At 41.9% G+C, this 25,764-nt stretch overlaps 1 protein-coding gene and 3 long non-coding RNA genes across 10 annotated transcripts; 3 read left to right on the plus strand and 1 right to left on the minus strand.

The window, feature by feature from the left end:
- Positions 1-652: 652 nt before the first annotated feature.
- Positions 653-4,946, plus strand: LOC120976679 (uncharacterized). Its single transcript, XR_005772817.3, has 2 exons — positions 653-2,780; positions 3,274-4,946. It is a non-coding gene; the product is annotated as an uncharacterized lncRNA (long non-coding RNA).
- A 4,640-nt stretch (positions 4,947-9,586) lies between these two features.
- LOC141042373 (uncharacterized) lies at positions 9,587-10,535 on the plus strand. The gene is made up of 2 exons (XR_012204894.1): positions 9,587-10,090; positions 10,328-10,535. It is a non-coding gene; the product is annotated as an uncharacterized lncRNA (long non-coding RNA).
- A 491-nt stretch (positions 10,536-11,026) lies between these two features.
- LOC109787090 (uncharacterized) lies at positions 11,027-13,403 on the plus strand. 6 transcript variants are annotated; one of them, XR_012204888.1, is made up of 4 exons: positions 11,027-11,428; positions 12,110-12,206; positions 12,396-12,472; positions 13,067-13,403. It is a non-coding gene; the product is annotated as an uncharacterized lncRNA (long non-coding RNA). The 6 variants fall into 6 exon arrangements; XR_012204890.1 differs by having other exon boundaries at positions 11,153-11,428; positions 13,000-13,301; XR_012204891.1 differs by having other exon boundaries at positions 11,153-11,428; positions 12,400-12,472; positions 13,000-13,301.
- A 5,785-nt stretch (positions 13,404-19,188) lies between these two features.
- Positions 19,189-22,943, minus strand: LOC109787089 (uncharacterized). Of its 2 annotated transcripts, XM_020345649.4 has the most exons (11): positions 22,711-22,943; positions 22,508-22,573; positions 22,340-22,407; positions 22,124-22,157; positions 21,945-22,014; positions 21,746-21,803; positions 20,718-20,846; positions 20,167-20,258; positions 19,904-19,988; positions 19,689-19,761; positions 19,189-19,608 (listed from the first exon to the last, which is right to left on the minus strand). In XM_020345649.4, exons 1-11 carry the CDS (start codon positions 22,715-22,717, stop codon positions 19,547-19,549), a joined length of 744 nt encoding a protein of 247 aa, XP_020201238.1. In that variant the 5' UTR covers positions 22,718-22,943; the 3' UTR covers positions 19,189-19,546. The 2 variants fall into 2 exon arrangements, with proteins under 2 accessions (XP_020201238.1, XP_020201239.1); XM_020345650.3 differs by lacking the exon at positions 22,711-22,943 and having other exon boundaries at positions 22,508-22,580.
- Between the last annotated feature and the right edge of the window lie 2,821 nt (positions 22,944-25,764).

Raw genomic sequence — 25,764 nt, forward strand, 5'->3', positions numbered from 1 at the left:
GAGATCCCTAAAGAAGGAAATCAAATGACGTTGCATGGTGCGCAAGAGACCCTATATATGGCCGGCTAAAGGGTCTAATTAACCTCTATATTTGATGGGATAATTAAAGGAATTCCTGAGCATTGCATAATTACAAGAGGACAATGACGTGCGTTTGGGGGTAGGGGGTAGGGGGGGGGGGGGGCTCTATTGGGTGGGAATTAATTGCACCATGATAAATAAAATACTACTGTCCCTGATCGATGAAAACATGCCTAAATTTACTCTTAAAAATAGTTGTTTTAGATTCTTGAATAAGCCGTCCACATCCTACTGTCCCTGGTGGTCGTTTTTGTGAATGGGAAAACTGACATTTTCTTTGAAGCACATGGTGTTATGCTAGCACATACAATTCTCATTAAATTTAAGTATACATGAGTTTTCTCTCCCGTTGCAACGCACGGGCATATGTGCTAGTTTTCTCCCTAATAATAAAGGACGGATTGACTTTGTCGGGTTCACCGTCACAATGCGCTTTCTTCTCATGTCATAATACGCTTTTACGATTTGTATGGACAAAATTATAATATAAACGAGGTGGTACTAATAGTTCGTCCGTCCGTCCTCGTTTTAAGTGGTCAACAGAGAAAAACGTTTCGTTCTTGGGCTGGGCTTGACGTTTTCATAAGCAGCCCGGACTCAACCGTCGTTGGAATTTCTGCCCCGCACGAGAACGCGAGGGTTTCCTCCGCCGCCGCCGCTGCCGCGGCTCTATATCCCTCCACTCCACGGCGCCCGTCCTCGCTCCGCAGTCGCCAAATTCGGATGAGATCGGCAGAATCCACTCTCGGGCGATGTTTCTCTCTCTGTAAGTCACTGCCGCGACCCATGGAAACTCCGACGAACGGAGTACATGCCGGCAGCCTGCGGGCCGGCGGATCAGCGCCGGCCGCCTCCACCTTCACCTCCTCCTCCATGACCTACGCAGCCGGACGCCCGAGGTGATCGCGTGCTATGAGTGCGTGTTGGTGTGTGCTTAGCCTGCTGCTGCGTGCGTACCGGCTCGCGTGCGTGTGCCTGTGTGCTGATGGAAAGTATGGCTTGCTAGCCAGAACATCTTCGTGACACTGATTGTTTTGCCGCTGCTTAGTACTTCCCTATACAGTAGATAAAAGATGATTTGTGTGTTCTAAATTCTTGCAAAGTGAACTGACTATTTGTTATCTCTTCTCTCTAGATCAGAGAAGATGTTATTGTTTTTTCAGAAAAAGGAAATTAGTATTTGAACGCCATCCTACAACATGAGTACTAGATTTTGTATGAACAGATCATAAATAACCTGGAAGTAGCACGCTCCCTTGCTGTTGTAATTCTCAGCGTGTACTTTTGCTACTGTACTATTGCTTGACAATCTGGTCTGGATTTATGATAGGTAGAACTATGTGATTTGTATTTATATGTTGTTAGTTTGATCCAACTGGAACTTCTTACTGTTCAAGAATGATGCTTCGTGATGTAAAGATGTTCTGTTTAAGTGGGAGCCGTGAAGGGCCTAATCTGTGCAATCTTAAGTTTCAGAAATATGGTAGTAGTCCATATAGAGTACAAGAGCTGACCAATGTGGTGGTGTGGAGCAGACTGACAATGGAAATACCCAGGCTCATGCTTTTATTCTCTGTCCAGTAGATGAAATTATCACATGATGGTTGATGCAGAGGAGTGGAAGGTGTATGGAGTTTCAATTAGATTGGGTGGCCACCGGCGTCCATGAGACTCCAGAGCAACATGGCAGACTGTTAGCACATCTGCTCACATCATTGACATTCGTCATGAGTCACCCATAGGCCCACTCAGTAACTCCATATCCTTAAATTCCAAGCCTCAGATGATTTGCATTAATATATTATCTCTAATACCTTGGCCCAAACATTGATGGTACATGCAAAATTTATAAAGCTAGATTTGGTGTGAGTGCATAGCATATTGAAATAAATTTGGATGAACTAACTTGAGTTCTTCCATCAAGTTTTATTATATCAAATCTTCAATAAAAAATTTACAACAAAAACGACATGTAAATATTGACAAGCCTGATGTTGTGTGCCCGCAACACTTCTGCCGCTGATTATGATGATGAATTCTTCGCTTAAATGGAAGTTTTTCAGTGTGAACTTTTGATGAACTATCTTCATGATGATGATGCTAGATGTTATATGATTTGTTATGTTAATGAAAATCTTTTATACCTAGCTGACTACCCATTATGTTATACTCCCTCCATTCCTTTATATAAGGTGTATTTGTTTTTTCAAAAGTCAAATGAGTGCATGTTTGACCAAGCTTTTAGAAAAATATATACATATTCACAATATGAAATTTATATAATTTGATCCATCATGAAAAGTAGTTTCATGTTTTATCTATTAGGTATAGCAGATGTTATTATTTTATTCTATAATCTTGGTCAAACATTTAAATGGTTGACTTCCACGGAAATCAATACACCTTATATTCTGGAACGGACTATGATTTATTTATTTTCTCCAGTTGCAATGCACGGGCTATTACCAATAATTTTCATTATCAAATGCAGTGTTAATGAAAGGGTGTTCCTTTATCATGGTTAAAGGTTGCATGTCTTCTGATAAGTGCCTTGATATCTTTTCGGTCTCTACTTGAATGTTGCGTAATTAATTTTTTAGTGCCCAACAATCTTTGCACTGATTCTTGCAAGGGATCCTCGAGGAAGCTAAGTAAATGACTATTCTCAGTGGAGACGACACCATAGATGTTGTTTTGAAGTAAGCTCCTGCTCACCATTCTTTTGTAGTTCCTTCAGAAGAAATGATTCCATTCTTTTACTTGAGACTGCAAGAGTTGTTTTTACCCATTCATCTTAGTTTAATACAAAGTAGATGCCGGGACAGAAATATATACTTGAAACCCAATGAGGTCAATGATGTGCGAGATTCTTTGTTCAGAGGATGGCTCAAAGACCAATTACATCAAACTAAGAAGGTTTAACCAAAATGATGCAAGTTTGAATTGCCTCTCGCTTAAACTTTCTTAATTATGCATTCATCATTTTTGAGATGTTAAGCTCTGATGATCACACTACTTGATTATCCTATTCCAGGATCCGTTGAGGAAGCCATTAAGAAATTAAGGGAGAACAATATAAAGGCCTTTGTGTTCGATCTACAGATTAACAGATTTTTACCTGTAGAATTCGTGGTAGATTTTCACCTAATGTTGTTGAAAAATCTAAATCTTTACATGGTTGTTTTGATGCAGTGGTCGGCTTTTTCCTGAAGGGATTGAGATTACCAAGATTCGGATCAGATCCCTGCTTTGTCAGCGCAGGAGAACTGCTCAAGCACGTAGGCACGGCGTGCCTGACGCGGATTACACCCGAACTGCCCTCCTTTGACATAAAAGGTACCCGATTCCCTCGACAAAAATCCTGACTAAATCGCAAGTTTCCTTGCTTGAAAATTGATGCATCTGAGGTTTTCAATCTCGCCGACTTCGCTGGAGTGGCGTGCGCCCATGCTCAAGTAGAGGTACGAATTTGCAATATTAATTGTTTTTAGGTGCTTCTACATGAATCCACCATTAGTACCAACTTAGCCACCACACTTTCCCTACTGTAGCAGCCTTCAAAGCACCACTGTATGTGGGCTCTCTCAATGTCATTTCATTGGCTGAGTTGATCTCACAGGCTAACATCAATTTAGATTGCACATTTATCAGTTGGATTATATCATAGACTGAAGTTCAGACCATTATAATGTATGTTGCTTCTTTGAAAGTTAGACTTCATAAAGAAGCAATTTCACCCGACCACAGTAGCTCTGAAAAAATGCATAACGGATTTGTGGGTTCACCTTCATGGATGGTGCTTTTCTTGTGATAGTGTCATAACTGATAAATAAATAAATCTACATTGCTTCACATGCTAGATGATTTTGGTGGCCTACTGTGTGACGTATACTTGACTGGTGAGGGCTTAAAGCGGGGCCTTGGTTTCAAAACTCTGTTTGTGCACAATCTATATCCTCTATTGTGAAGGAACTGGATGGAGCAAGGTCCACATGCCTTAAATTTCTTAAAGATCTCCCGCACTTGCTTAATTTACCCAGTGGAGTAAACAAAAGCTGGGTCCAGTACTATTGCATGCCTAATGCAGAACTTCTTTTATGCACAACCCCAGTGCGGGAGTGTGAATTGGTGATCCCACTACATTGGTTAACTGAGTGCAATGGTAATACCGTCTGAATTGCCTCACCCTCTTTATACTGTCTGATTTCACTTAGTCATTGTTGCATTTACCATAAGATTAACTTCTTATACTGATATGCTATTTTTTCTTCCTTAAGAAATATTGTAACGGCCATATCTTTTCTTATGTTCCATTGTTATTGATCTGTTTTTCATAATTTTAATTCTTATTTTTCAATTATTATCTCTATGTATGCCAAAAGCTGGATTCGTGACAAGTTTATTTGGGAGAATAGTTATGCCCAAATTTAATAAACTTTTGCTGAACATACAGTATCACATAAATCCTTCTATCATCTTATTTCCAAATGTTCAATTTTATGAGAGGAATTAGCACGGCGGCCAAGTTAAGGCGTATTTCCATGCCGGTGGGCCGAGCTCGACGGCAATCCGGCACAGGCAGTGTCCACCAACAGCTCCTCTTCCAAGGACAAAGTGGGCCACGCACAACAGACCTGCATGCAGATTTTCCTTTTCATGTCATTTATTTGCTTATAATTCATACTTGGTCTTAATACTAGCTTTTTGTTTGTAATAGTTCATGGGGTGAAATTTCTTCATGACGTTGGTTCGTTTGCATAGCCAAATTATTATGATTATATTTTATTACTCTCTGTCGTCGGATAGAAATATATTACTTTAATGTCTTTGTCCTCATTTTGCTCTCTTGAACCAGAGTTTCTTCACATCATGTACCTCTTTGGTGAAGCTTTCCCTTCTTTTACTCTTACATAAGCTATGGAACTGAGCTACCTACGCATAGAAACCAAACGTTACGGCTAGGAATATTGCTGAAGAGTCGTGTATATGGAGTGTTGTAGGTGCCATGGGATAGATACGTATAGTTGGTTCTCATTTTGTTTCAATCAAGTGGCATCACATAGTGTATGTCCTTGCATGCTATATAATGTTTAGTCACAACAAGTGGGGTGATGTTTTGTTCATATCTAATGTAGAAATGTAGAATCGTGCTATTTGAGAGGTATAAATAGATTGTTTTATACTCCCTCTGTTTGGAATTACTTGTCGCAGAAATGAATGTATCTAGACGTATTTTAGTTCTAGATACATCCATTTTCGAGACAAGTAATTCCGAACGGAGGGAGTAGGTGTTAAGTACATATTTAATTATTTCCTATATGTTGCAATGCAGCCCATCTGATATGATGTTTTTTAGGTTGTACGTTTTTTTTCTCCCGTTACAACGCACGGACATATTTACTAGGTTAAAGATAAAGTTGTTCACCCGGTTCGGTTAGTTGACTAGGATCGACGTTGCATGTTTCGAACTAGCACCACAAAGAATTATATTGTTAATTGAACCATCATTTTGGTCATCAGCAAACTTATTCTCTAATTGGCATTTGTGCCACAATGAATCACATTAATTTTTTCTCCCGTTGCAATGCACGGGTCCTTTTGCTAGTCTATCCCTTTATCCTTAATAATAAAGTACGGATTGACTTTGTCGGGTTCACCGTCACAATACGCTTCTTCCCGTGAATTTATGCTTTCAGTTTTTTCACCTATATTATTTTCTACATCCGAGGTGGTACTATTCATGTGTCATAATACGCCTCCTAAATATCCTACGTTATTAGTTTCCTTCGTCCACCATCGTTTCGTTCGTGCCAAGCCATACCAGCCTGCCCATGCGCTACGGCCCAATCAATCCAGCCCACCTATCCTTTTTTTTAAGCAAAAATACACATGTCGGTGAGAGGATTCGAACCCAAAACCAAACACACGACACATAACGGCTGAGCCAACTGAGCTAGCTTTTGTTATTTGTTACAACAAAGGTTGATTCTGTTCTTAAATAGTCCCACCGCGCTTTCCTAAGTTCAATCTTCCCAATTTATATAGGTATTTAAATTTCTCGAGTATCAGGAAGTCATCTCAAATATCATGACAGAAGATTAAGGAAGGAAAACCAGGCTAATGAATCTTCTATATACATGTTGTGGGCTGCCAAACAAACTTGAGGTGACATGATCTGTCGCTCTCTATCATGTTGGCTGGTACTACGTTGGGCCACTACAACGAGTACAAGCTTTACCCAATTTTGGGAAGTACAATTTTTCCTGCGCTGGATCTAGCTAAGCTTAAATTGGTGTGCGTGTGTGCAATGCAAGTATAGGCTTCCTGCGAGCGCAGAAGTGCACTACCTTATCACAGGGAGCCACATAATTGGAGGCCTCCGATGTCAATCAATTATGACAATATAATATGTGAGCAAATTTTCACCGCCAAGCCATACCAGCCTGCCCATGCGCTACGGCCCAATCAATCCAGCCCACCTATCCTTTTTTTGAAGCAAAAATACACATGTCGGTGAGAGGATTCGAACCCAAAACCAAACACACGACACATAACGGCTGAGCCAACCGAGCTAGCTTTTGTTATTTGTTACAACAAAGGTTGATTCTGTTCTTAAATAGTCCCACCGCGCTTTCCTAAGTTCAATCTTCCCAATTTATATAGGTATTTAAATTTCTCGAGTATCAGGAAGTCATTTCAAATATCATGACAGAAGATTAAGGAAGGAAAACCAGGCTAATGAATCTTCTATATACATGTTGTGGGCTGCCAAACAAACTTGAGGTGACATGATCTGTCGCTCTCTATCATGTTGGCTGGTACTACGTTGGGCCACTACAACGAGTACAAGCTTTACCCAATTTTGGGAAGTACAATTTTTCCTGCGCTGGATCTAGCTAAGCTTAAATTGGTGTGCGTGTGTGCAATGCAAGTATAGGCTTCCTGCGAGCGCAGAAGTGCACTACCTTATCACAGGGAGCCACATAATTGGAGGCCTCCGATGTCAATCAATTATGACAATATAATATGTGAGCAAATTTTCACCATAGCAATGTATGGTCATTCAACTACGCATCTCTTTATATAGGCAAATGCATGTATTGTGCATGTATGATACTTTAACAAATGGATAATTTAGTTTTTGGTTAGGACGAACCTTGATGGCATCACATATGAGAGTGTGCTTCCATGACAATGCACGGACACACCAGACAACATTGAACAAAATATTTTTCTCCCGTTGTAACGCACGGGCTTTTTTGCTATCTATATCTATATCTATACCCTTATCCTACGTAATAAATAGATACACGGATAATTTAGTTTTTGGTTAGGACGAACCTTGATGGCATCACATATGAGAGTGTGCTTCCATGACAATGCACGGACACACCAGACAACATTGACAAAATATTTTTCTCCCGTTGCAACGCACGGGCTTTTTTGCTATCTATATCTATATCTATACCCCTATCCTACGTAATAAATAGATACATATACAGATATAGATACAGATTTCCCTTATACCCTAATAATAAATAGATACAGATACAGATACAGATTTTCCTTATACAAATACAGATATATATACAGATCAGATATATACAAAGATAGAGATATATATATTTAGATTTCTCTAATAATAAATAGGATATTGCTTCTGACGGTATGTCATGTAAATCGTCCTTAAAGTTGTCACATATTACACACAATGCCACCTATAAATGAGGAAAAAAACTATTCGTTTTCCCTAAGTCGTTGCGCCAAACTCTGCCTTATAAACAAGCGATCCTGTAATGAACAGTTGATGTGTAGTACTCCATTGGCTAGAGCACTCCTAACACTCCAACTTTTCTACCTTTTTATACAAATTTTGTTTTATCGTGCAGATTTAAATACTTTTTAAAATATTCATATCTTTCAAATACTAACTCAAAATCTAACATATTATATATGGAAATTCCTCAGAAAAATGTGCAGATTTCAAATATGCTGTTTTCATGCATGTCAAACATTTTCTAAAATCCCATTTTCCTTCTTTTTGTTTACTTTTTTTATCGGGTAGATTCAAATACTTTTTGAAATATTGATATCTTTGAAAACCTAACTCGAAATCGAACATGTTACATACGAAAATTCCTCGGAAAAATATGTAGATTTCAAATGTCTAATATGCTTGCAACTAAGGTAAATTTTCACTTGGATTACAGTTGCAAACTCGTATATCAACAAGTCAAAAATAATGCCCTTATGCACAAGTTATCGTCGAGTACTAAAATGTACTTCTCTATTTTCATCCTAATGCAATATTTATTGGGCAGCACTAAGGAGGAATGACAACAAAGGCGTAAAGAGATAGCGGTAAGTAGGTAGATAGTTTTGTTGTCTAATAAATTGAAAACATCTTGAGCACATTTCAAAAATCACCTCATATTTATGTTTTTGTGCAACACCACTTATCATGTTGTTTGTCGCCCAGCATCGTGAAAGATTTTAAGGGATTTGTTGATGACGCCGAGTGGGCGTATGAGGGATGAATTATTTTTGTTCCGCTGCAACGCACGGGCATGTTTGCTAGTCTCTCCCTTATAATAAAGCACGGATTGACTTTGTCGGGTTCACCGTCACAATACGCTTTTTCCCGTGAATTTACGCTTTCAGTTTTTTTTCTTCAACACGTCTATATTTATTTTCTATATCCAAGGTGGTACTAATCTCATCCGCAAAAAAGGTTGTTTTCCTTACGTTTATTTGTTTTCCGTGCGTTTATTAGATTGGGCTATTGCGATGCGTCTCAATTGGGCTGGGCGAGACCGAGTCTCCTTCTTGTTATTTCATCAATCGATCTCCTTCTTTCTTTCGTCCGCAAAGGACACCCGGTCTCCTTCCTCTTCTTCTTTGATACAACCCTGTCTTCTTTCTCTTTTTAGTCCAATCTTCCACTTTTCAATCCTTTTTGTGATACAAATAAATACATCTATTCCATCGAACAAGCCCTCCCAAGGAGAGGACCAGCGTCGTCCCCGGCCTCTGGCGACCGGCCGGCGAGCCCAACGCCGGAGCACCACCAACACCCGCAGCCCCCAGCGCCCAGCCTTCCTACACGCTCAAGAGCGGGAGACGAACGCCCGCTCGGGAGGAGAACCCGAGTGCGCCCGCGCCACCCTGAGCCGCCACCGGGGGAAGCTCCCGCCGCTCGCCGGCGACGTGCAGGATCCCGCGACCCCAACGCCGCCGCTCTGCCTGCCTCCTCTCTCTCTATTTCTTCCTTCCCTTCTTCTCTGGTTCTCTCTCTCATATTTCTCTCTCTTCACTGTCCCGTAGCAGGAACAGCCGCTGGCGCTCGTCCCCGACCAACTCCGGTGCCCTGGCCTCACCGCCAAAGCTGGGAGCCATCCCCACCGGCCGGATCTGATGCGCAGCCACCTCGCTGTTGCGCCGCCATCACCCCTGCAACGGATCATCCCGCCCTCCACCTCTTTTTCGTCGGGGAGACGACGAACTCGTCCTCGAGCATTGACCGCGCGCCCGCGTTCGTGGGCTGCATCCACGGGCGATCGATCACCGCCTCATGTACGCCGCCGGGCGTCGGACTAATTTTCATAAGCTTCATTCATATGTGACATCAGGAAGCTTCAAAAAACAGGAGAAGTGCAAGAAAACGTCGCCCCAAACAAATCGCAACTTGCCAGCCTCCGCAACAGCCGTCAGAACCATGGCTCACGGACGCCTGCTCCGCGGATCGGCGGATCCTTCCCTGGTGCCATGCTTCAGCGGCTTGTGCTGCTCGGTATCCCTCGTCCAAATAATCGGTATGTCTGTTCAAAAAAAAAAATCGGTATGTGTCCTTCCTGCGGCTACACCTTCAGGATTTTCACCGCCACCATGCTTCGGAGGCTTGCTGTTGTTCTTGTCCTCTTTGCTGCTGTGCGCAAGCGCACCTACGCATATATGGTTCTGGCCCAGGGAGCACAACTCTCTAACTCTTGCCCTTCTGTCGTTGATCTAGGTATGCACCCCCGATGCTATTACAGCTAATCTCTGATAAAGAAGTTTTTGGTCCTGATGCAACTCATTGACGAACGCAATTAGGCTTGTAGACTGGCTTCCAATCTCCATTGATTCTCATTCATGCACTGACTGCTATTCTAAACAATTATTATTAGATATTAATATTAATGGAGCATCAATGTTTTTTGAAAAAATTTAATAAGCAGATAACTCAAGGCTTTCATTTTTTATGTAGATAAGCAGCAGGAGTATTTCATAGATCACGGACCCCATGTAGTCTGACGTTCAAGGAGGGAATCTGGCTCAGGATGCCTGTGTCCATATTGTACTTTTGATATCTGACTTTCATATTGTACTATGATGATCGTGGATCGTGTGTGCATATTGTACTTTTGATGAGCTACACTTTTAAGGAATCTGATTTCAGGAGTCTGATGGTAAGGTAAGTGTTAATGTGTTATTTAGTGTTAGTTTAGTGCAGCTGCTCCCCTGAGGCCCTGACTGGCTTCTTAGCTCCCTCTCCACTTACCTGTCAGCTGGGCGTGTTGATTCGATCTTTTGATCTGGAAAAATTGACACACTAGGACGTACACAAAAACTTTAAGGTTAGTTCGTACATGATTGAATCTTCTCCGTGCAAAAACTGACAATACACAAATTGTAGCAAAATCAATGAGGAGCTGAATCTGCAGTCTTCCCTTACCGCCCAGTAGTTCCCAATTTATTTTTGGATTTTTATTGTTATTTGGTAAGCATAGCACCTGATTTACAGTGAAGTGCATCTATCAATTTAATTGTTTGACCGTTAATACACAGTACATCCGTGTCCATGTCGTCAATGTGTTGCTCGCCGACCGTACTGTTCTCGAGATCCGCCTTGAAGACGGTGGATCGGGCCTTCAGCACACATCGTTCGTTAGCATCTCCGCCTGATGCTTCTATAGGAAGAGAGACCCCCATACTTATATTTTTAATCCACATGGATAGTACAATTTTTTTTAATCCACATGGATAGTTCTGTAGAAAAATTGTTATTTTGTAGTCTTCTTAACTTGGCTAATGAATATCCACTCTTCATGTGACAAGAAGTGCATGAACTTGGCTAATGTTTAGGGGCATAAGCATGATCATGTCAAAAGTGCATACAAGCATCATGTAATTATGTTCTTACAGAGATAACATTCAGTTTAGTAATCTCTCTTGGCTGAGGGATTTGACTACCCTTCATCAGAGCGTGTTAGAGCTATGGATACTGAACTCGCAAGATTCCTTTTTTGTATGTCCGCAGGGAAGTGTTGACTACTTGAACATGCTGGAAAGTGTTGACTACTTGGAGGTAGTTGCTTAATGCATACATAACTGCTCAAACCACTCTTATTTATTTTTTGTTGAGGTGACCTGAATTGCTCGATTGTTCATTTATTGCTATATGATTCCTTAAATCTTTGAATTTATTTTCCGGATGTACAGTAAATAGTCTAATTGAAACTCTGTTCTGCTAGATGTTAAGCTTAAATGGATTTGAAATCATTCATATGACTGTACTTAGGTTAGGTATTTTCTAAAATTCTTAGTTGGATTAAAAATACATTGTAAGGTCATTGTAAATGATGTGTATGCTTCCAAATGTTCATATAAGGAAGATGTTGTCTCCATATTACCAATTCTTTCTGGTGTGAGATTTAACAGAGGACATGTTAAAAATTCGAATTACATGTGTCTTTAGGATAGTTGAATCATGACATACTCTAATATCTACACAAAATATGTAATCGTGTAGATGCAATAGGTGCGGGGAGTAGCTCGCAAAGGGTGACCATCATGTAGAATCTATACTTTGTATTGTCCCTCATTTTCCTGCTCTTTTGATCACACAATTTAGTAGAAATTCGTAATGGGTGTATCCTGCCAAATTGGCCTAATAAATTTAACTAAAGACCGTGACACATGTAGCAACGTTTGTATATTCAGAAAAGGGTAACAATAAGCATATGCTGATATGAAATTCTTTTTGCAGTAACTTGCAAGTAACAGATGTTTTGACAACAATAACTGCTACCAATGAGGACCACTGGCAAGATATAGCACAACAACCTGGTCCCTGTTCCGTAAAGGTTGGCCTGATCCCTGTTGAAATCAATTTGGCGTGGTACATTAGTTGTATTGTTCACCCTGCATGTTTTTTTTCACTTTCCTAAAGTATGTTTGAGTATAGCTTATGGTTTATTTATAAGCTTGTGAGTTAATTAAAGCTCACTTGGTGGTTCTAACTAATTATACTAAAATATGACCATGACCGAAAGATAGATGGAGGTTCAGATGCAGAGTGAAAGCCTGCACCAACAAGTTGTAGTTGTATATGGAACCTGGCGACTTGATGGTGAGCACTAACCTTCACTCCGCAAGAATCCTTTTTGACACTTACTCTGTAGAAAAAACCTTTCAGTTTAATATATTCTGCTATTGTGGTTAATAGATCAATGAACAATCATTTGAATTGTGCTCCATGATATTCAAGCTACTATTGTAAGAAATTGAAAGATGTTCATGTTTTGCCGCCCTCGTGTTTGTCTTGACACGCTGGCGCTACTGTTAGTTGCTTTCCACGCAAATAAGAACATAATACATCAACACTCTTCTTAGTGTTGGTGTTGAAATACAGGACTTTGATGTGGGATGTAGCCATGCTTATTGGACTAGGCATCTAAGAATTTTTTTCCCGTTGCAACGCACGGGTATTTTTGCTATCTTTCCCTAATAATAAAGCACGGATTTACTTTGTCGGGTTCACCGTCACAATACGCTTCTTCCTGTGATTTTATGCTTTCAGTTTGAATTTAAAACATATTCGAGGTGGTACTAAATTTTCGCTCTATCTATTTCGCCGCGTCTGATTTAATTCCGTAGGTGGCTGATTCGCTGAAAAAATATGGTTGACGCCGCTGGGATTTGATTCATGGTCTGCCATGTATAGATTGCAGCGCAGCAGACCACTAAGGCTAGGCTCCTAAGCTTGCTAATTTGGGCGTCTGGAACCTTAAGAATAAAGGACAGGCGTACTCGGGCCGAGATCAACAGGCACGGTCGTGATGGGCATGTACGAGTGCCGCGGCCCACTGGACGGACAAGGGACCAGGCTGGAAGTTGTTTTTCATATTTGTTTACTTGTCAAATAGTCCCACCTTGCTATTTTACATTAATTTTTACCAGTTTATATACAATTTTTAGGTTGTCAGGCATCAAGAAGCTGCTTTGGAAATTAAGCAAAGAAATAAAGAAAGGAAATAGACATTCTTTGCATGAGAAATAAAGAAGGAAGATGGTAATTATGTGGAGCCGGCAAGAAAGGTAATATGTATTGAATAAGAAATAAAGAAGGAAGAAAAGCGATGGTAATTATGTGGGTGCCATATTAATCGCATGAGTAATTAGCAGGCCTAGCAAAAAAGAAAAAATAATTGCATGAGAAATAAAGAAGGAAGGAGAAAGAGAGAGGAAGGAAATGGACGGTAATTATGTGGGCATCATGATATAAGGAAAGAAAGAGAAAGAAAAACTAATTAACAGGAGGTGCGGGAATCAATGGCAGGTTGCCATGCCATCTTATGAGTAAAAATGATGTGGCATTTTTTAATCCTCACTAAATTCATGTCATTTTTTTCTTCCATTATGTTTTCCTTGCTCTTATAATCTTTACTAAATTTGCGCCAAATTTGTAGCACATTGAACATTATGTTTGCACATACAATCCTCACTAAATTTATGTCAAATGTTTCAACCGTTCTAACCCACAGGCATATATAGTAATTTTAATATATAAATGGAGGTATAATATTATTAGTCCTCCTATTTCGTATGTCCACGGTGTTTCCTCATATTGAGCTAGGCTATTCTATTAATCGTCTGTCTTGGGCCACTTGGCCTTTGCCACGTTCGCCCGCGTAATGTTCCACCAGTAAAAAGAACCGATGCCCTCCCAACATGTCCGTGCGACCTGGCCCAACAAATCAAACCCACCACCCCTTTTAGGAGATGAGGCAAAAAATAGTTGACCGTTATTGGAATAAAACTCACAACCTCCAGTGTGTTTTGGCGTTGATCGTGTTACCCTACAGAAAAGTGTTGATCATTTTAAAATAAAATAAAATTTAGTTTTTGTTTGTGTCCTTCACGGATTGGTACTAAACTAATATGATGTAAAATCAGATAACATAAACACAAGGCACAAGTATTTCATTGTGTAGATGTGGGTCATGTGGCCGGGATCTCAAACGCGAGCGTTCGCTGGTCTGTCCATGCAGGTGATGCAATTCTTTATTGGTTCCAAGCTTACGTGGAATGTTCACCGTGTAGTGGACATCGTTACCGACAATGATGACAAAGAAAAGAAGTGGTAACAGGGATGAGGGCGCTAGGGGTGATAATTTATTTCTCCCGTTGCAACGCACGGGCACTTTTGCTAGTCTTTCCCTATATATATATATATATATATATATATATATATATATATATATATATATATATATATATATATATATATATATATATATATATATATATATAAATAAAGCACGGATTGACTTTGTCGGGTTCACCGTCACAATACGCTTTCTTTTTATATAATACTCCCTCTGTTCCACTTTATAATGCGCCTTTGCATGTAGCGTTTATACCAATGCGTGAGGTGGAGCTGTACTTTGGACTAAAATAGCCCTGCATGCATAGTTAGTCTTTATCCATGTGCCTAGTGCTGCTGCATGTCCTGTGATTCTAGTAGGGGTAACTTTTGTCCAAATGAGCATTCTGCTGCATATACGCACTACATTTCGGAATCTGAGAGAAAAAATCATACGCATTATAAAATGGAACGGGGGGAGTACGCTTTTACAATTTGTAGAGAGATATGCAAGGTGGTATTAATCCGCGGTCTGTTTTTGAAACGACTTGCTGCAACGTTATTTGGGCCTCGGCCTGGAGGAGAAATGCACGGGCTGGATTGTGACCTTATATAAAAAGGAAAGACATGAGTCTCGACGCTTACAGCACCCGTTGGGCTGACCTTATATTAGTATTAATTAAAAGAACACGAGTATGGTAAAAAAATACGAGTACGATCATGTTCTCCTGGATGTGTATACGCGGACGCCGCCATGAACACGAACCGACTCCTCACCTCCGTCTTCCTTCGCCAGGCCGTCCTAGCAGAGACGATGGATGCATATACGCGGACGCCGCCATGAACACGAACCGACTCCTCACCTCCGTCTTCCTTCGCCAGGCCGTCCTAGCAGAGACGATGGATGCATATACGCCGCCGCCGCCATGAACACGAACCGACTCCTCACCTCCGTCTTCCTTCGCCAGGCCGTCCTAGCAGAGACGATGGATGCATATACGCCGCCGCCGCCATGAACACGAACCGACTCCTCCTCACCTCCGTCTTCCTTCGCCAGACCGTCCTAGCAGAGACGATGTAGTCGTTGTCATTATGGTAAAGGTCGTAATGCATGGAATGCACGACCTCGACGATGGAGATGCAGCAGTTGCCGTCGCGTTTGAATGTGCGGACAACATGGAGCAGCTCGGCTGGTCGACGAGGCGTCGTCGCGCCGCGTAGCTTGGCGTCCGGTCCTTAGGTGGTGGCGCTCGGAAGGCCTCAGTTGACGAGACCACGTAGGGGCAGTGTTGTGGTGCACGGACTATGGCGGCATGCAGGGGAGTTTCAAGCCACGGACAGCGCAGCCCTATTCTACAAGCTGCTCCAGGCCCCCGAGGCGACGGTCCGCTTGGTGATATGGCGGAGGAGACCCTCAGCGAGAGGAGTGCGGGGCATATCCCTATAGCTGTCAGCCCATACAAGCATGACCCTCACAAGGCAATTCCCTACAAGCTGCTTATGCTGCTCACCGATGGCTTCATCGGCGGTGGATTTTGGGTTGTACAAGTACAATTAACAATAGCAGTCTGATTCCCTGTCCATCCCACGTGTCTCGCCTTCCTCCTCTCAGCTACATACACTTTTTTCTCCAAATTGCAATCGCTGCCTTTACGTCGATCTAACTGGCCGTGAGTTCGTTCTCTGCAAATCAAGCCTCCTGGATCCTACCCTAATTAATTCGTGATACACATGGTTTGATATTATAAACAAGACGGAGAAGCCTCCTCTCCCTAGCGTCGACGCTAGACTCTTGCACATTTGCTTGCTATTGGTCAACACTACATGATGGATTGTAGTGCGAGGCTCGACTAGTACGTGCGCCCAACCTTCAGCGATGTACTCGGTAGACGAGTCCTGCTAGCTTTGGCAGAGCCTCGCCACGACCAGGTGCTTTCGTCCAGCTCAATAGGCCAGCAAATCAGGATATTTATACACACATATTGAGGTATGTAATCTGTTGTGTATCTAATGTACAATATGAATTTTAGTCCTACAACATCAACACAGGAACGTCCATACTGGTTTATATGTATGCATGAGGGTGTGATTATTTTGTTTGTTTGAAGGTCCTTTCTGCAGATTTCTAGCTGTGGTTTGTTCTTGTGTTTTGGCGTGTACGTGTGTGTGGTTCGCTTTGTATCCTTCTTTTTTTAGGGGAAATCATGCCACTTTATTTAACCGTAGCTAGGAATCTCGTCTGAAATTACATCTAAAATAAAGTCTGGTGGCGAGCCTACCCAAATCTCCAAACGGTTCTCCCCTACCCCTACTTTTGCTAGTTTATGAGCGGCTACATTCCCAGACCGATGAATCCATGTCACCTTGGACTCCTCCATAGAACGAAGCATCGCTTTAATCTCCTCCACCCAGGGACCGGCAGCAGACAAATTCTTCTGCGAGTCGTTAAGCTTCTTGACCAAAGTCAGGCAATCAAGCTCAACATGCACCCGTCTGAAGTTTAGATCAATCGCCATTCGAACGGCTTGTCTGCAAGCTAACACCTCGACCATCTCAGGATCAACAGTATTTGGGAAGAAATGGCACAGTCCAGCGCGAAACGTCGCTTGGTGATCGCGAAGAACCGCTCCACCTCCTCCTTTCTCCCCGTACCTGGAGACCACGCCGTCGGAGTTGATCTTTACCCATCCAGCATCAGGAGGTACCCATCGCTGAATAGTCTTTGGCTCCGGTTGTGACGCCCTCGTCTCGTGAGATGCTCTCCATTCTGCAACTTGCACCTGCACTGTAGCTATTATTTCATGTGCTGTAATATCTTCCGCCCGTCCCTTGCCTCATTCCGTGCCAGCCAGAGGCTATAAGCCGCCTGAAGCATCACCTCCTTCTCATCGTCCTTCTCCCGGGCAAACCAGTCAAGCAACCAAGATGCTAGAGCTCGCTGAGTCTGAATATGTCTCGGTGGTTCTTCCAAGACCAAACCGACCTGTGCCCTCAACAACTCCCAGAACATGACTGAATGTTGGCAGCCCCAAAATCTATGCATTATAGTTTCTTCTCGGGCGCACACAACACAAAAAACGCCCCACTTGATCCGACGTCGAATGAGTTCTGCACCCACAGCAAGCCCGTTGCGGATCATACGCCACATATGAATTTTGACCTTGCCCGGCGCACTTGTATCCCACAGCTCCAAATATCCTTTGTGCATAGCTACCGAACTCGAGGACTCCGGCTGTCCGGTCCTCGTTCTGTTCAAAGCCATTCGTAGATGGTATGCCGATCTAACGGTAAATACACCATTACGCGTAAAGTTCCATGCAAGAAAATCATCAGATCCCGGTCCGCCAATAGCGATTTGCTTCACGTCCATAGCATCTGCCGATGTAAACATCTTATCCACCAACTCCTCGTTCCAAGACACACCATCAGGGTTGATTAAGTGAGCCACCTTGGTTATACCCTGCATGTATACTTGGCCTAGAGGTTTGGTACTCCCATTCCGAGGTATCCACTAGTCGTGGTGGATGTTAATGTTGACCCCCGACCCAACTCTCCATATGAGGCCCTCCCTTAGCAAATCCCGGCCATGCAAAATACTCCTGAAGGTGAACGAGCCCGAAGCTGGACAGGAAGCGGACAGGATTGAGTTATCTTGAAAATATCTTGCTTTAAGCACTCTAGCACATAGAGAAGTTGGGACTTGAAGAATACGCCATGCTTGTTTCGCCAACAACGCTTGGTTGAAGGCCTCGGGGTCACGAAAACCCATGCCCCCATCCCTCTTGCTCGCACACATCTTCTCCCAAGCGATCCAATGGACCTTTCTCTCACCATTCATTGCACCCCACCAGAATTTGGACGAGATTAAAGTCAGGTTCCGGCACATCTTCTTCGAGAGGTGAAAACAACTCATGGTATAGGTCGGTGTCGCTTGCAAAACAGATTCGACAAGAACTTCTCTAGCTGCTTTGGACAATCCTTGCCCCTTCCAACCACACACTTTGCCCTTAGCACACTCCGTTACATGTTTAAAAGTGCCATCCTTGGACCTGCCAACCAGTGTTGGGAGGCCCAAATATCGTTCACTAAGAGCCTCGGATTGAATCCCCACATAAATTCGATGCTTTGTATCCTTTAGTGAGTTGCCTATATTCCTTTCCCACATAAATTTATTTTTGTTTTGTTTTGGAATTCAATACTACTACCTCCGTCTGGATTTATTAGTCACGCTTGTATTTTGTGCAAAGTTTGACCTTTGATTTAATTATAAAAAATAAGTTACATACCACAAAAATAGTATCATTGAAATCTTTTAAATATGAATCCAACAATATAAGTTTTATGACCTATTATTTATATTTTGTTAGTTAAATCTATAGTTAAAGTGGGGCACGAAATACAAAAGGGACCAATAAATCAGGACGGATATAGTATTTTGTCGATGTACACAATATATATAGGCAACTGGAGTTTCCTCTTAACAAAGCATGGACATTCACAACACGGCCACAATCAGGGATGGGGAGAAGGAGAATATGCGGCGACATGGGTGGATTGCCACGTAGACATAAAGAATGTGGGCTGGTGTGAAGAGGTTCTTGAGCCATAAATATTGGATTAGACGCATGTGAAGTGTTTTTTCTCCCGATGCAACGCACGGGCATGTTTCCTAGTTTATCTCAAGCATGTATCTGAAAGAATTACCGGTGTAAACTTGGATTGAAGTATCACGTTGACAATATTCACGTACAGAACGGAAGTTATAACATTCTCTGCAAAGCATACATGTTCACCAGACAAAAAACACGATAAATTACACAACGAAGTACATTACACAGATGCTTCCATGCTCAACGCCTCAAATTTGATCAGTGAGAGAGACCCACTGCTACCTCGGCTTTTAGATATTTATGCAGCTACGTCGTCAGTCACCACGAGGCAACTGAATGATGGGGAAAACACACAAAGATAGTGAGCTCTATGATATATGTCAACACATCGGGCTTTCCCTAAAATAGATTTTGCGCAGCATGATGTTCCCTTTTACAGTGTCCAAGCCTAAGCTGACGATTTCCCCGTCTGTTCTGCTAAAAAATGCTCGAGCATGTCCTCCTCATCATCTGCACCAACATTAGGACGGCACGTTTTAAGGTACATGTCACTATCTAATATCCACAAAAAGTGCTAGTAGCATATTTACCTTCAAAATCGTCATCGAATTCGATGTCCTCCTCCTCTTCCTCATCTTCTTCAGCAACTGTACCTGCTCCTTTCTGAAAAGACAACTTATGTAATGAGAGAGTTACAGAAAACATCGATAAATACAGAAATAGAAACAGGCAGTAGTTAGGCATATCCGCAAGTATGCTGCACAGAGTCAAGGGAAAACATCTTATATAGGATGATGAACTCTACCGTTATATGCCTTCCACTTTCAAAATACTGTCTTCCAGAGAGTTTCTTTTCCTTTGGGGCAGTAAGAGCTGACTCTGGCATAAGCCTGCACATAATGGAAACTCAGAAGACTATCTATAAAGCACCATTTGGGCACTTCAATTAGGCAACAAATGCTATGAAAAACATGTCACATGTGAGGAAGATTCATTTTCCATGACATAATCAAGGGCAAAGTCAGTTATACTATATAACAAAAATAGAATAAATAACTGGATGCTTACTTAGCACGCTGCAGCGCCAATTCAGCTTCAAAACGTTCCCTCCAGGCCATAAAGCTCTCTACAGTAACAGCTTCACCATGGGGTATAATGACCTAACACGCAAGTAAATCGTTCATGCATTAAGTATATGCATTGAAATTATATATGCTACGGTGAATGGAACAGTAAATTTCTACAGTCGATATTCAATAGTATAACACATGTAATAGTCACATTTGCTGGAGTAACCATGTAAGTGGCTCAGTGGGACAAGCAGAAGAAACACTTCAAAACATGCAGCCAATTGCTGCCAGTGCCAGTGAGTTTCTTAGTATATGTAGTACTGTTAGGTGTGGGGGGGGGGGGGGGGGGGGGGGGGAATTGATTTGCGCCACTGAATGAATGCACCACTATATAAATACACAGCTTTATTTCATCATCTGTCCACTTATTCTGTATGGTGATATATGCAACCCTTGCACATGCCAGTTTGACAGCAATGGCTGAACCCAGGTTATACAGATGCATTGCAAAGAACATACAAAATTAGAACGAACTAAAGCTAAGAATACCTCCTCTGCTGGTTCTTCAGTTTTGTCAGGTTCCTCATCTCCAGCATTTTGACCATATTTTTCAGTTAACCATTCTTTAGCCGAGTCGAGAAGAGTATATATCATAGCCATACCAAGATTCTCAGTTGCCTAAATGATTGGAAGGTTGCACATAAATGAGAAGAAATATCAGGTGAATGAGGGGGATGTATATACCTCACAACCAATAATACACTTTTAATGAGTTGTGTTGGTATTTGAGCACACTATATTGAATTTCAATGACCTTTTGGCGAATCCTAGAATACTACATCTGGGTCAAAACATGGGTTGTTGTGAATATTGACAAGGTCTTCAAAATGAAACTTTGGTGATTGAACTTCTATGAATACATGCTTTTTCATTAATTAAGTATAATATTCAGAAATTATATTTCATGATACATCTAGTAATACCAATGTGGTGTTCTAGATGTTGGTATTTTTCTCTATACTCACAAACATAAAATTATTTGACTAGCATTTTTATAAAATGACATGCATTGTGGCTCAAGAGGGAGAAAGAACCAGTTTTCTGCGGTGGGGGTTTCCTTGGCTGTTTTGTTGTTTGGAATCTCTATGGGCTGTGGGTGCTGTTGTCAGTTCAGGTTATTGTGGGTCGCTAAGCGCCCTATGGGCGTTGTTCTTGTGGTTAGCTAGACAAGAGTAAGCAACGTTGGTGCAAGTTTGCCAACCACAGTGGTTATGATGTGGGGAATAGTCCACACAAGGTGTCATGGACTCATGGTTACTCCACAGGTGTTTTCCATTATCAGCTCCTGTATTTAATTGGCACTCTTAATTGAATGGCAGAGCTCCTGCTAGCTTTTCAAAAGAAAAAAAAATAGATACCCCCACCCCGTGAATAATAATAATAAAATAACTGTCCATGGTTATTTGGTTTGTTCCAATTATTTAACTTGAAATACGTTCAGCTTCAGTTGCACACTTCGACGATTTTAGCTATGTGAACTGAACACAGGATTGGGGCCAAAACCAAGTCTTACATACCTCTTGGTCAAGCTTTTCTTTCAAGGATGTGAGGTCGTCTGGTTTAATACCCCGTACACTGCAGATATTGTTTGCAATTCAACTATAAGCTTTAGAAAACAATAAGCACACGGTTTGCACCAAAAGCAAGAGTATCCATAGACAAAATGCTTGCTTCAAGCCATGCTGGATCATCAAGTTCTAAGTAAAATAACACAACCTTTTGATATTCACAAGTGGAGGCTCATCTGGGTACTTCTCAGTGTGTGCAAAAACCAGAGCCATTTGAACTGCAAATAAGTCCCAGATAACACAATGACATGAGCCCAGCATTCCGGAATGTATGCAAGCTTATTTGTTTTCCTAAAAACAATAGAATTTTGTACAAAATCAATTTACCTGGCACATGAGCTGCCTCGTCGAAATCATCATCCTAGTCAATATAAAGCAGGGAGAAATCACTAATTGCATCAAACCAATCGAATAAATTTGTAAACATAACTAGCGCCGCAATTTCAAGTAGGTTAAACACACGACGTTCATCGTTGCTGCCTAGGGAGAACTTAATCGCGTGCTACAAATGGTGTACACAACGGAAGCATTCCCTGCAAGTACCTGAGGGGATAGCAGGATCTCGAAGCAGCGGGAGTTGGTGTCGATCCCGCTTTCGCTAGGGTCGATCTCTGCATCAAATCCCGTAAACCACGGTGGTTAGGTTTGGCGAGGAATAGCAAGGCCGAGCTACAGAAATCAAAGAAGCAAGGAAATTAGGAAAAGAAGAACCCTTGATGTCGTCCATGAGGATGGCCTGCAGGGCCTCCAACTCCATCTCCTGTTCCTGCTTGTAGTCTTCCATGCCAATTGCCATACACGGAAGCGCAGGCGCACGCACAAGTGCAGTGAGTACCACAGCGGAAGCGGGAGGGGAAGAGGAAGGGTACAGCCAAGTCGGCGTGAGGAGGAAGCAGGGTTTGAGTTCGTGGTACCTGCCATGACGGGTGGCGTCTCTATTGCTTCTTACTCTGGTGCTGTACTCGTGGGGGATCCAGTTCTCCTACCGGAGAGAAATTGGAGGCGGCGGGGCGGCGGCGGAAAGGCGAGGGGTGCGGCTGCGGGCGTCGCCGGTGGAGAAGTGTGCCAAGGGGAGAGAGACGGGCTTGCAGGGGCTCGTTCCGCTGTGGATGGGCTCGACCAGATAATGGACCTTTAAGCCCAGGTTGAGATTGAGAGGCGTTCCACGCAAGGATTTTTCTCATAAAAATTCAGAAGGCTAGAGAAAGAAAAAATCCCCGCGCTAGGGTTGTCTTTTTTCCGAGAAAGGGCGCTTTATTAAAGGTTTAATCATTACACACAACCTCTGCATAATTAAGATGCACACAATCAACAAAGTCCTTACACCTAGTTCAATCTCGTTACCGGCAAGTCTCTATACTCGTTCCGTAATACATCATCCCGCAACTAACTCATTAGTTACAACGCTTGCAAGGCTTATAGTGATGTGCATTACTGAGTGGGCCCAGAGATACCTCTCCGACAATCGGAGTGACAAATCCTAATCTCGAAATACGCCAACCCAACAAGTACCTTTGGAGACACCTGTAGAGCACCTTTATAATCACCCAGTTACGTTGTGACGTTTGGTAGCACACAAAGTGTTCCTCCGGTAAACGGGAGTTGCATAATCTCATAGTCATAGGAACATGCATAATCTCATAGTCATACTAAACGATCGAGTGCTAAGCTAACGGAATGGGTCAAGTCAATCACATCATTCTCCTAATGATGTGATCCCGTTAATCAAATGACAACTCATGTCTATGGCTAGGAAACATAACCATCTTTGATCAACGAGCTAGTCAAGTAGAGGCATACTAGTGACACTCTGTTTGTCTATGTATTCACACATGTATCAAGTTTTCAGTTAATACAATTCTAGCATGAATAATAAACATTTATCATGATATAAGGAAATAAATAATAACTTTATTATTGCCTCTAGGGCATATTTCCTTCAGTTTCCCACTTGCACTAGAGTCAATAATCTAGTTCACATCGCCATGTGATTTAACATCAATAGTTCACATCACCATGTGATTAACACCCATAGTTCACATCGTCATGTGACCAACACCCAAAGGGTTTACTAGAGTCAGTAATCTAGTTCACATCGCTTATGTGATTAACACCCAAAGAGTACTAAGGTGTGATCATGTTTTGCTTGTGAGATAATTTTAGTCAACGGGTCTGTCACATTCAGATTCGTAAGTATTTTGCAAATTTCTATGTCTACAATGCTCTGCACGGAGCTACTCTAGCTAATTGCTCCCTCTTTCAGTATGTATCTAGATCGAGACTTAGAGTCATCTAGATTAGTGTCAAAACTTGCATCGACGTAACCCTTTACGACGAACCTTTTGTCATTTCCATAATCGAGAAACATATCCTTATTCCAGTAAGGATAATTTTGACCGCTGTCAGTGATCTACTCCTAGATCACTATTGTACTCCCTTGCCAAAATCAGTGTAGGGTATACAATAGATCTGGTACACAGCATGGCATACTTTATAGAACCTATGGCCGAGGCATAGGGAATGACTTTCATTCTTTTTCTATCTTCTGCCGTGGTCGGGCTTTGAGTCTTACTCAATTTCACACCTTGTAACACAGGCAAGAAACTCTTTCTTTGACTGTTCCATTTTGAACCACTTCAAAATCTTGTTAAGGTATGTACTCATTGAAAAAACTTATCAAGCGTCTTGATCTATCTCTATAGATCTTGATGCTCAATATGTAAGCAGCTTCACCGAGGTCTTTCTTTGAAAAACTCCTTTCAAACACTCCTTTATGCTTCGCAGAATAATTCTACATTATTTCCGATCAACAATATGTCATTCACATATACTTATCAGAAATGCTGTAGTGCTCCCACTCACTTTCTTGTAAATACAGGCTTCACCGCAAGTCTGTATAAAACTATATGCTTTGATCATCTTATCAAAGCGTATATTCCAACTCCGAGATGCTTGCACCAGTCCATAGATGGATCGCCGGAGTTTGCATATTTTGTTAGCACCTTTAGGATTGACAAAAACTTCTGGTTGCATCATATACAACTCTTCTTTAATAAATCCATTAAGGAATGCATTTTTGTTTATCCATTTGCCAGATTTCATAAAATGCGGCAATTGCTAACATGATTCGGACAGACTTAAGCATAGATACGAGTGAGAAACTCTCATCGTAGTCAACACCTTAAACTTGTCGAAAACCTTTTGCGACAATTCTAGCTTTGTAGATAGTAACACTACTATCAGTGTCCGTCTTCCTCTTGAAGATCCATTTAATCTCAATGGCTCGCCGATCATTGGGCAAGTCAATCAAAGTCCATACTTTGTTCTCATACATCGATCTCATCTCAGATTTCATGGCCTCAAGCCATTTTGCGGAATCTAGGCTCATCATCGCTTCCTCATAGTTCGTAGGTTCGTCATGGTCAAGTAACATGACCTCCAGAACTGAATTACCGTACCACTCTTGGTGCGGATCTCACTCTGGTTGACCTACGAGGTTTGGTAGTAAATTGATCCGAAGCTTCATGATCATCATCATTAACTTCCTCACTAATTGGTGTAAGCATCACTGGAACTGATTTCAGTGATGAACTACTTTCCAATAAGGGAGCAGGTACAATTACCTCATCAAGCTCTACTTTTCTCCCACTCACTTCTTTCGAGAGAAACTCCTTCTCTAGAAAGGATCCATACTTAGCAACGAATTTCTTGCCTTCGGATCTGTGATAGAAGGTGTACCCAACTGTCTCCTTTGGGTATCCTATGAAGACACATTTCTCCGATTTGGATTTGAGCTTATCAGGATGAAACTTTTTCACATAAGCGCCGCAACCCCAAACTTTAAGAAACAACAACTTTGGTTTCTTGCCAAACCACAGTTCATAAGATGTCGTCTCAATGGATTTAGATGGTGCCCTTTTTTTCGTGAATGTAGCTGTCTCTAATGCATAACCCCAAAACTATAGTGG

The sequence above is a fragment of the Aegilops tauschii genome, chromosome 3, assembly GCF_002575655.3.
Source record: "Aegilops tauschii subsp. strangulata cultivar AL8/78 chromosome 3, Aet v6.0, whole genome shotgun sequence".
In the NCBI taxonomy this organism is placed as follows: domain Eukaryota; kingdom Viridiplantae; phylum Streptophyta; class Magnoliopsida; order Poales; family Poaceae; genus Aegilops; species Aegilops tauschii.

Coding starts and splice junctions, on each gene's coding strand:
- LOC109787089 (XM_020345649.4), bottom strand. Junction 22,408..22,507: donor CCTCATGGACGACATCAAGG/GTTCTTCTTTTC, acceptor GATTTGATGCAG/AGATCGACCCTAGCGAAAGC. Junction 22,158..22,339: donor AGATCCTGCTATCCCCTCAG/GTACTTGCAGGG, acceptor TATATTGACTAG/GATGATGATTTCGACGAGGC.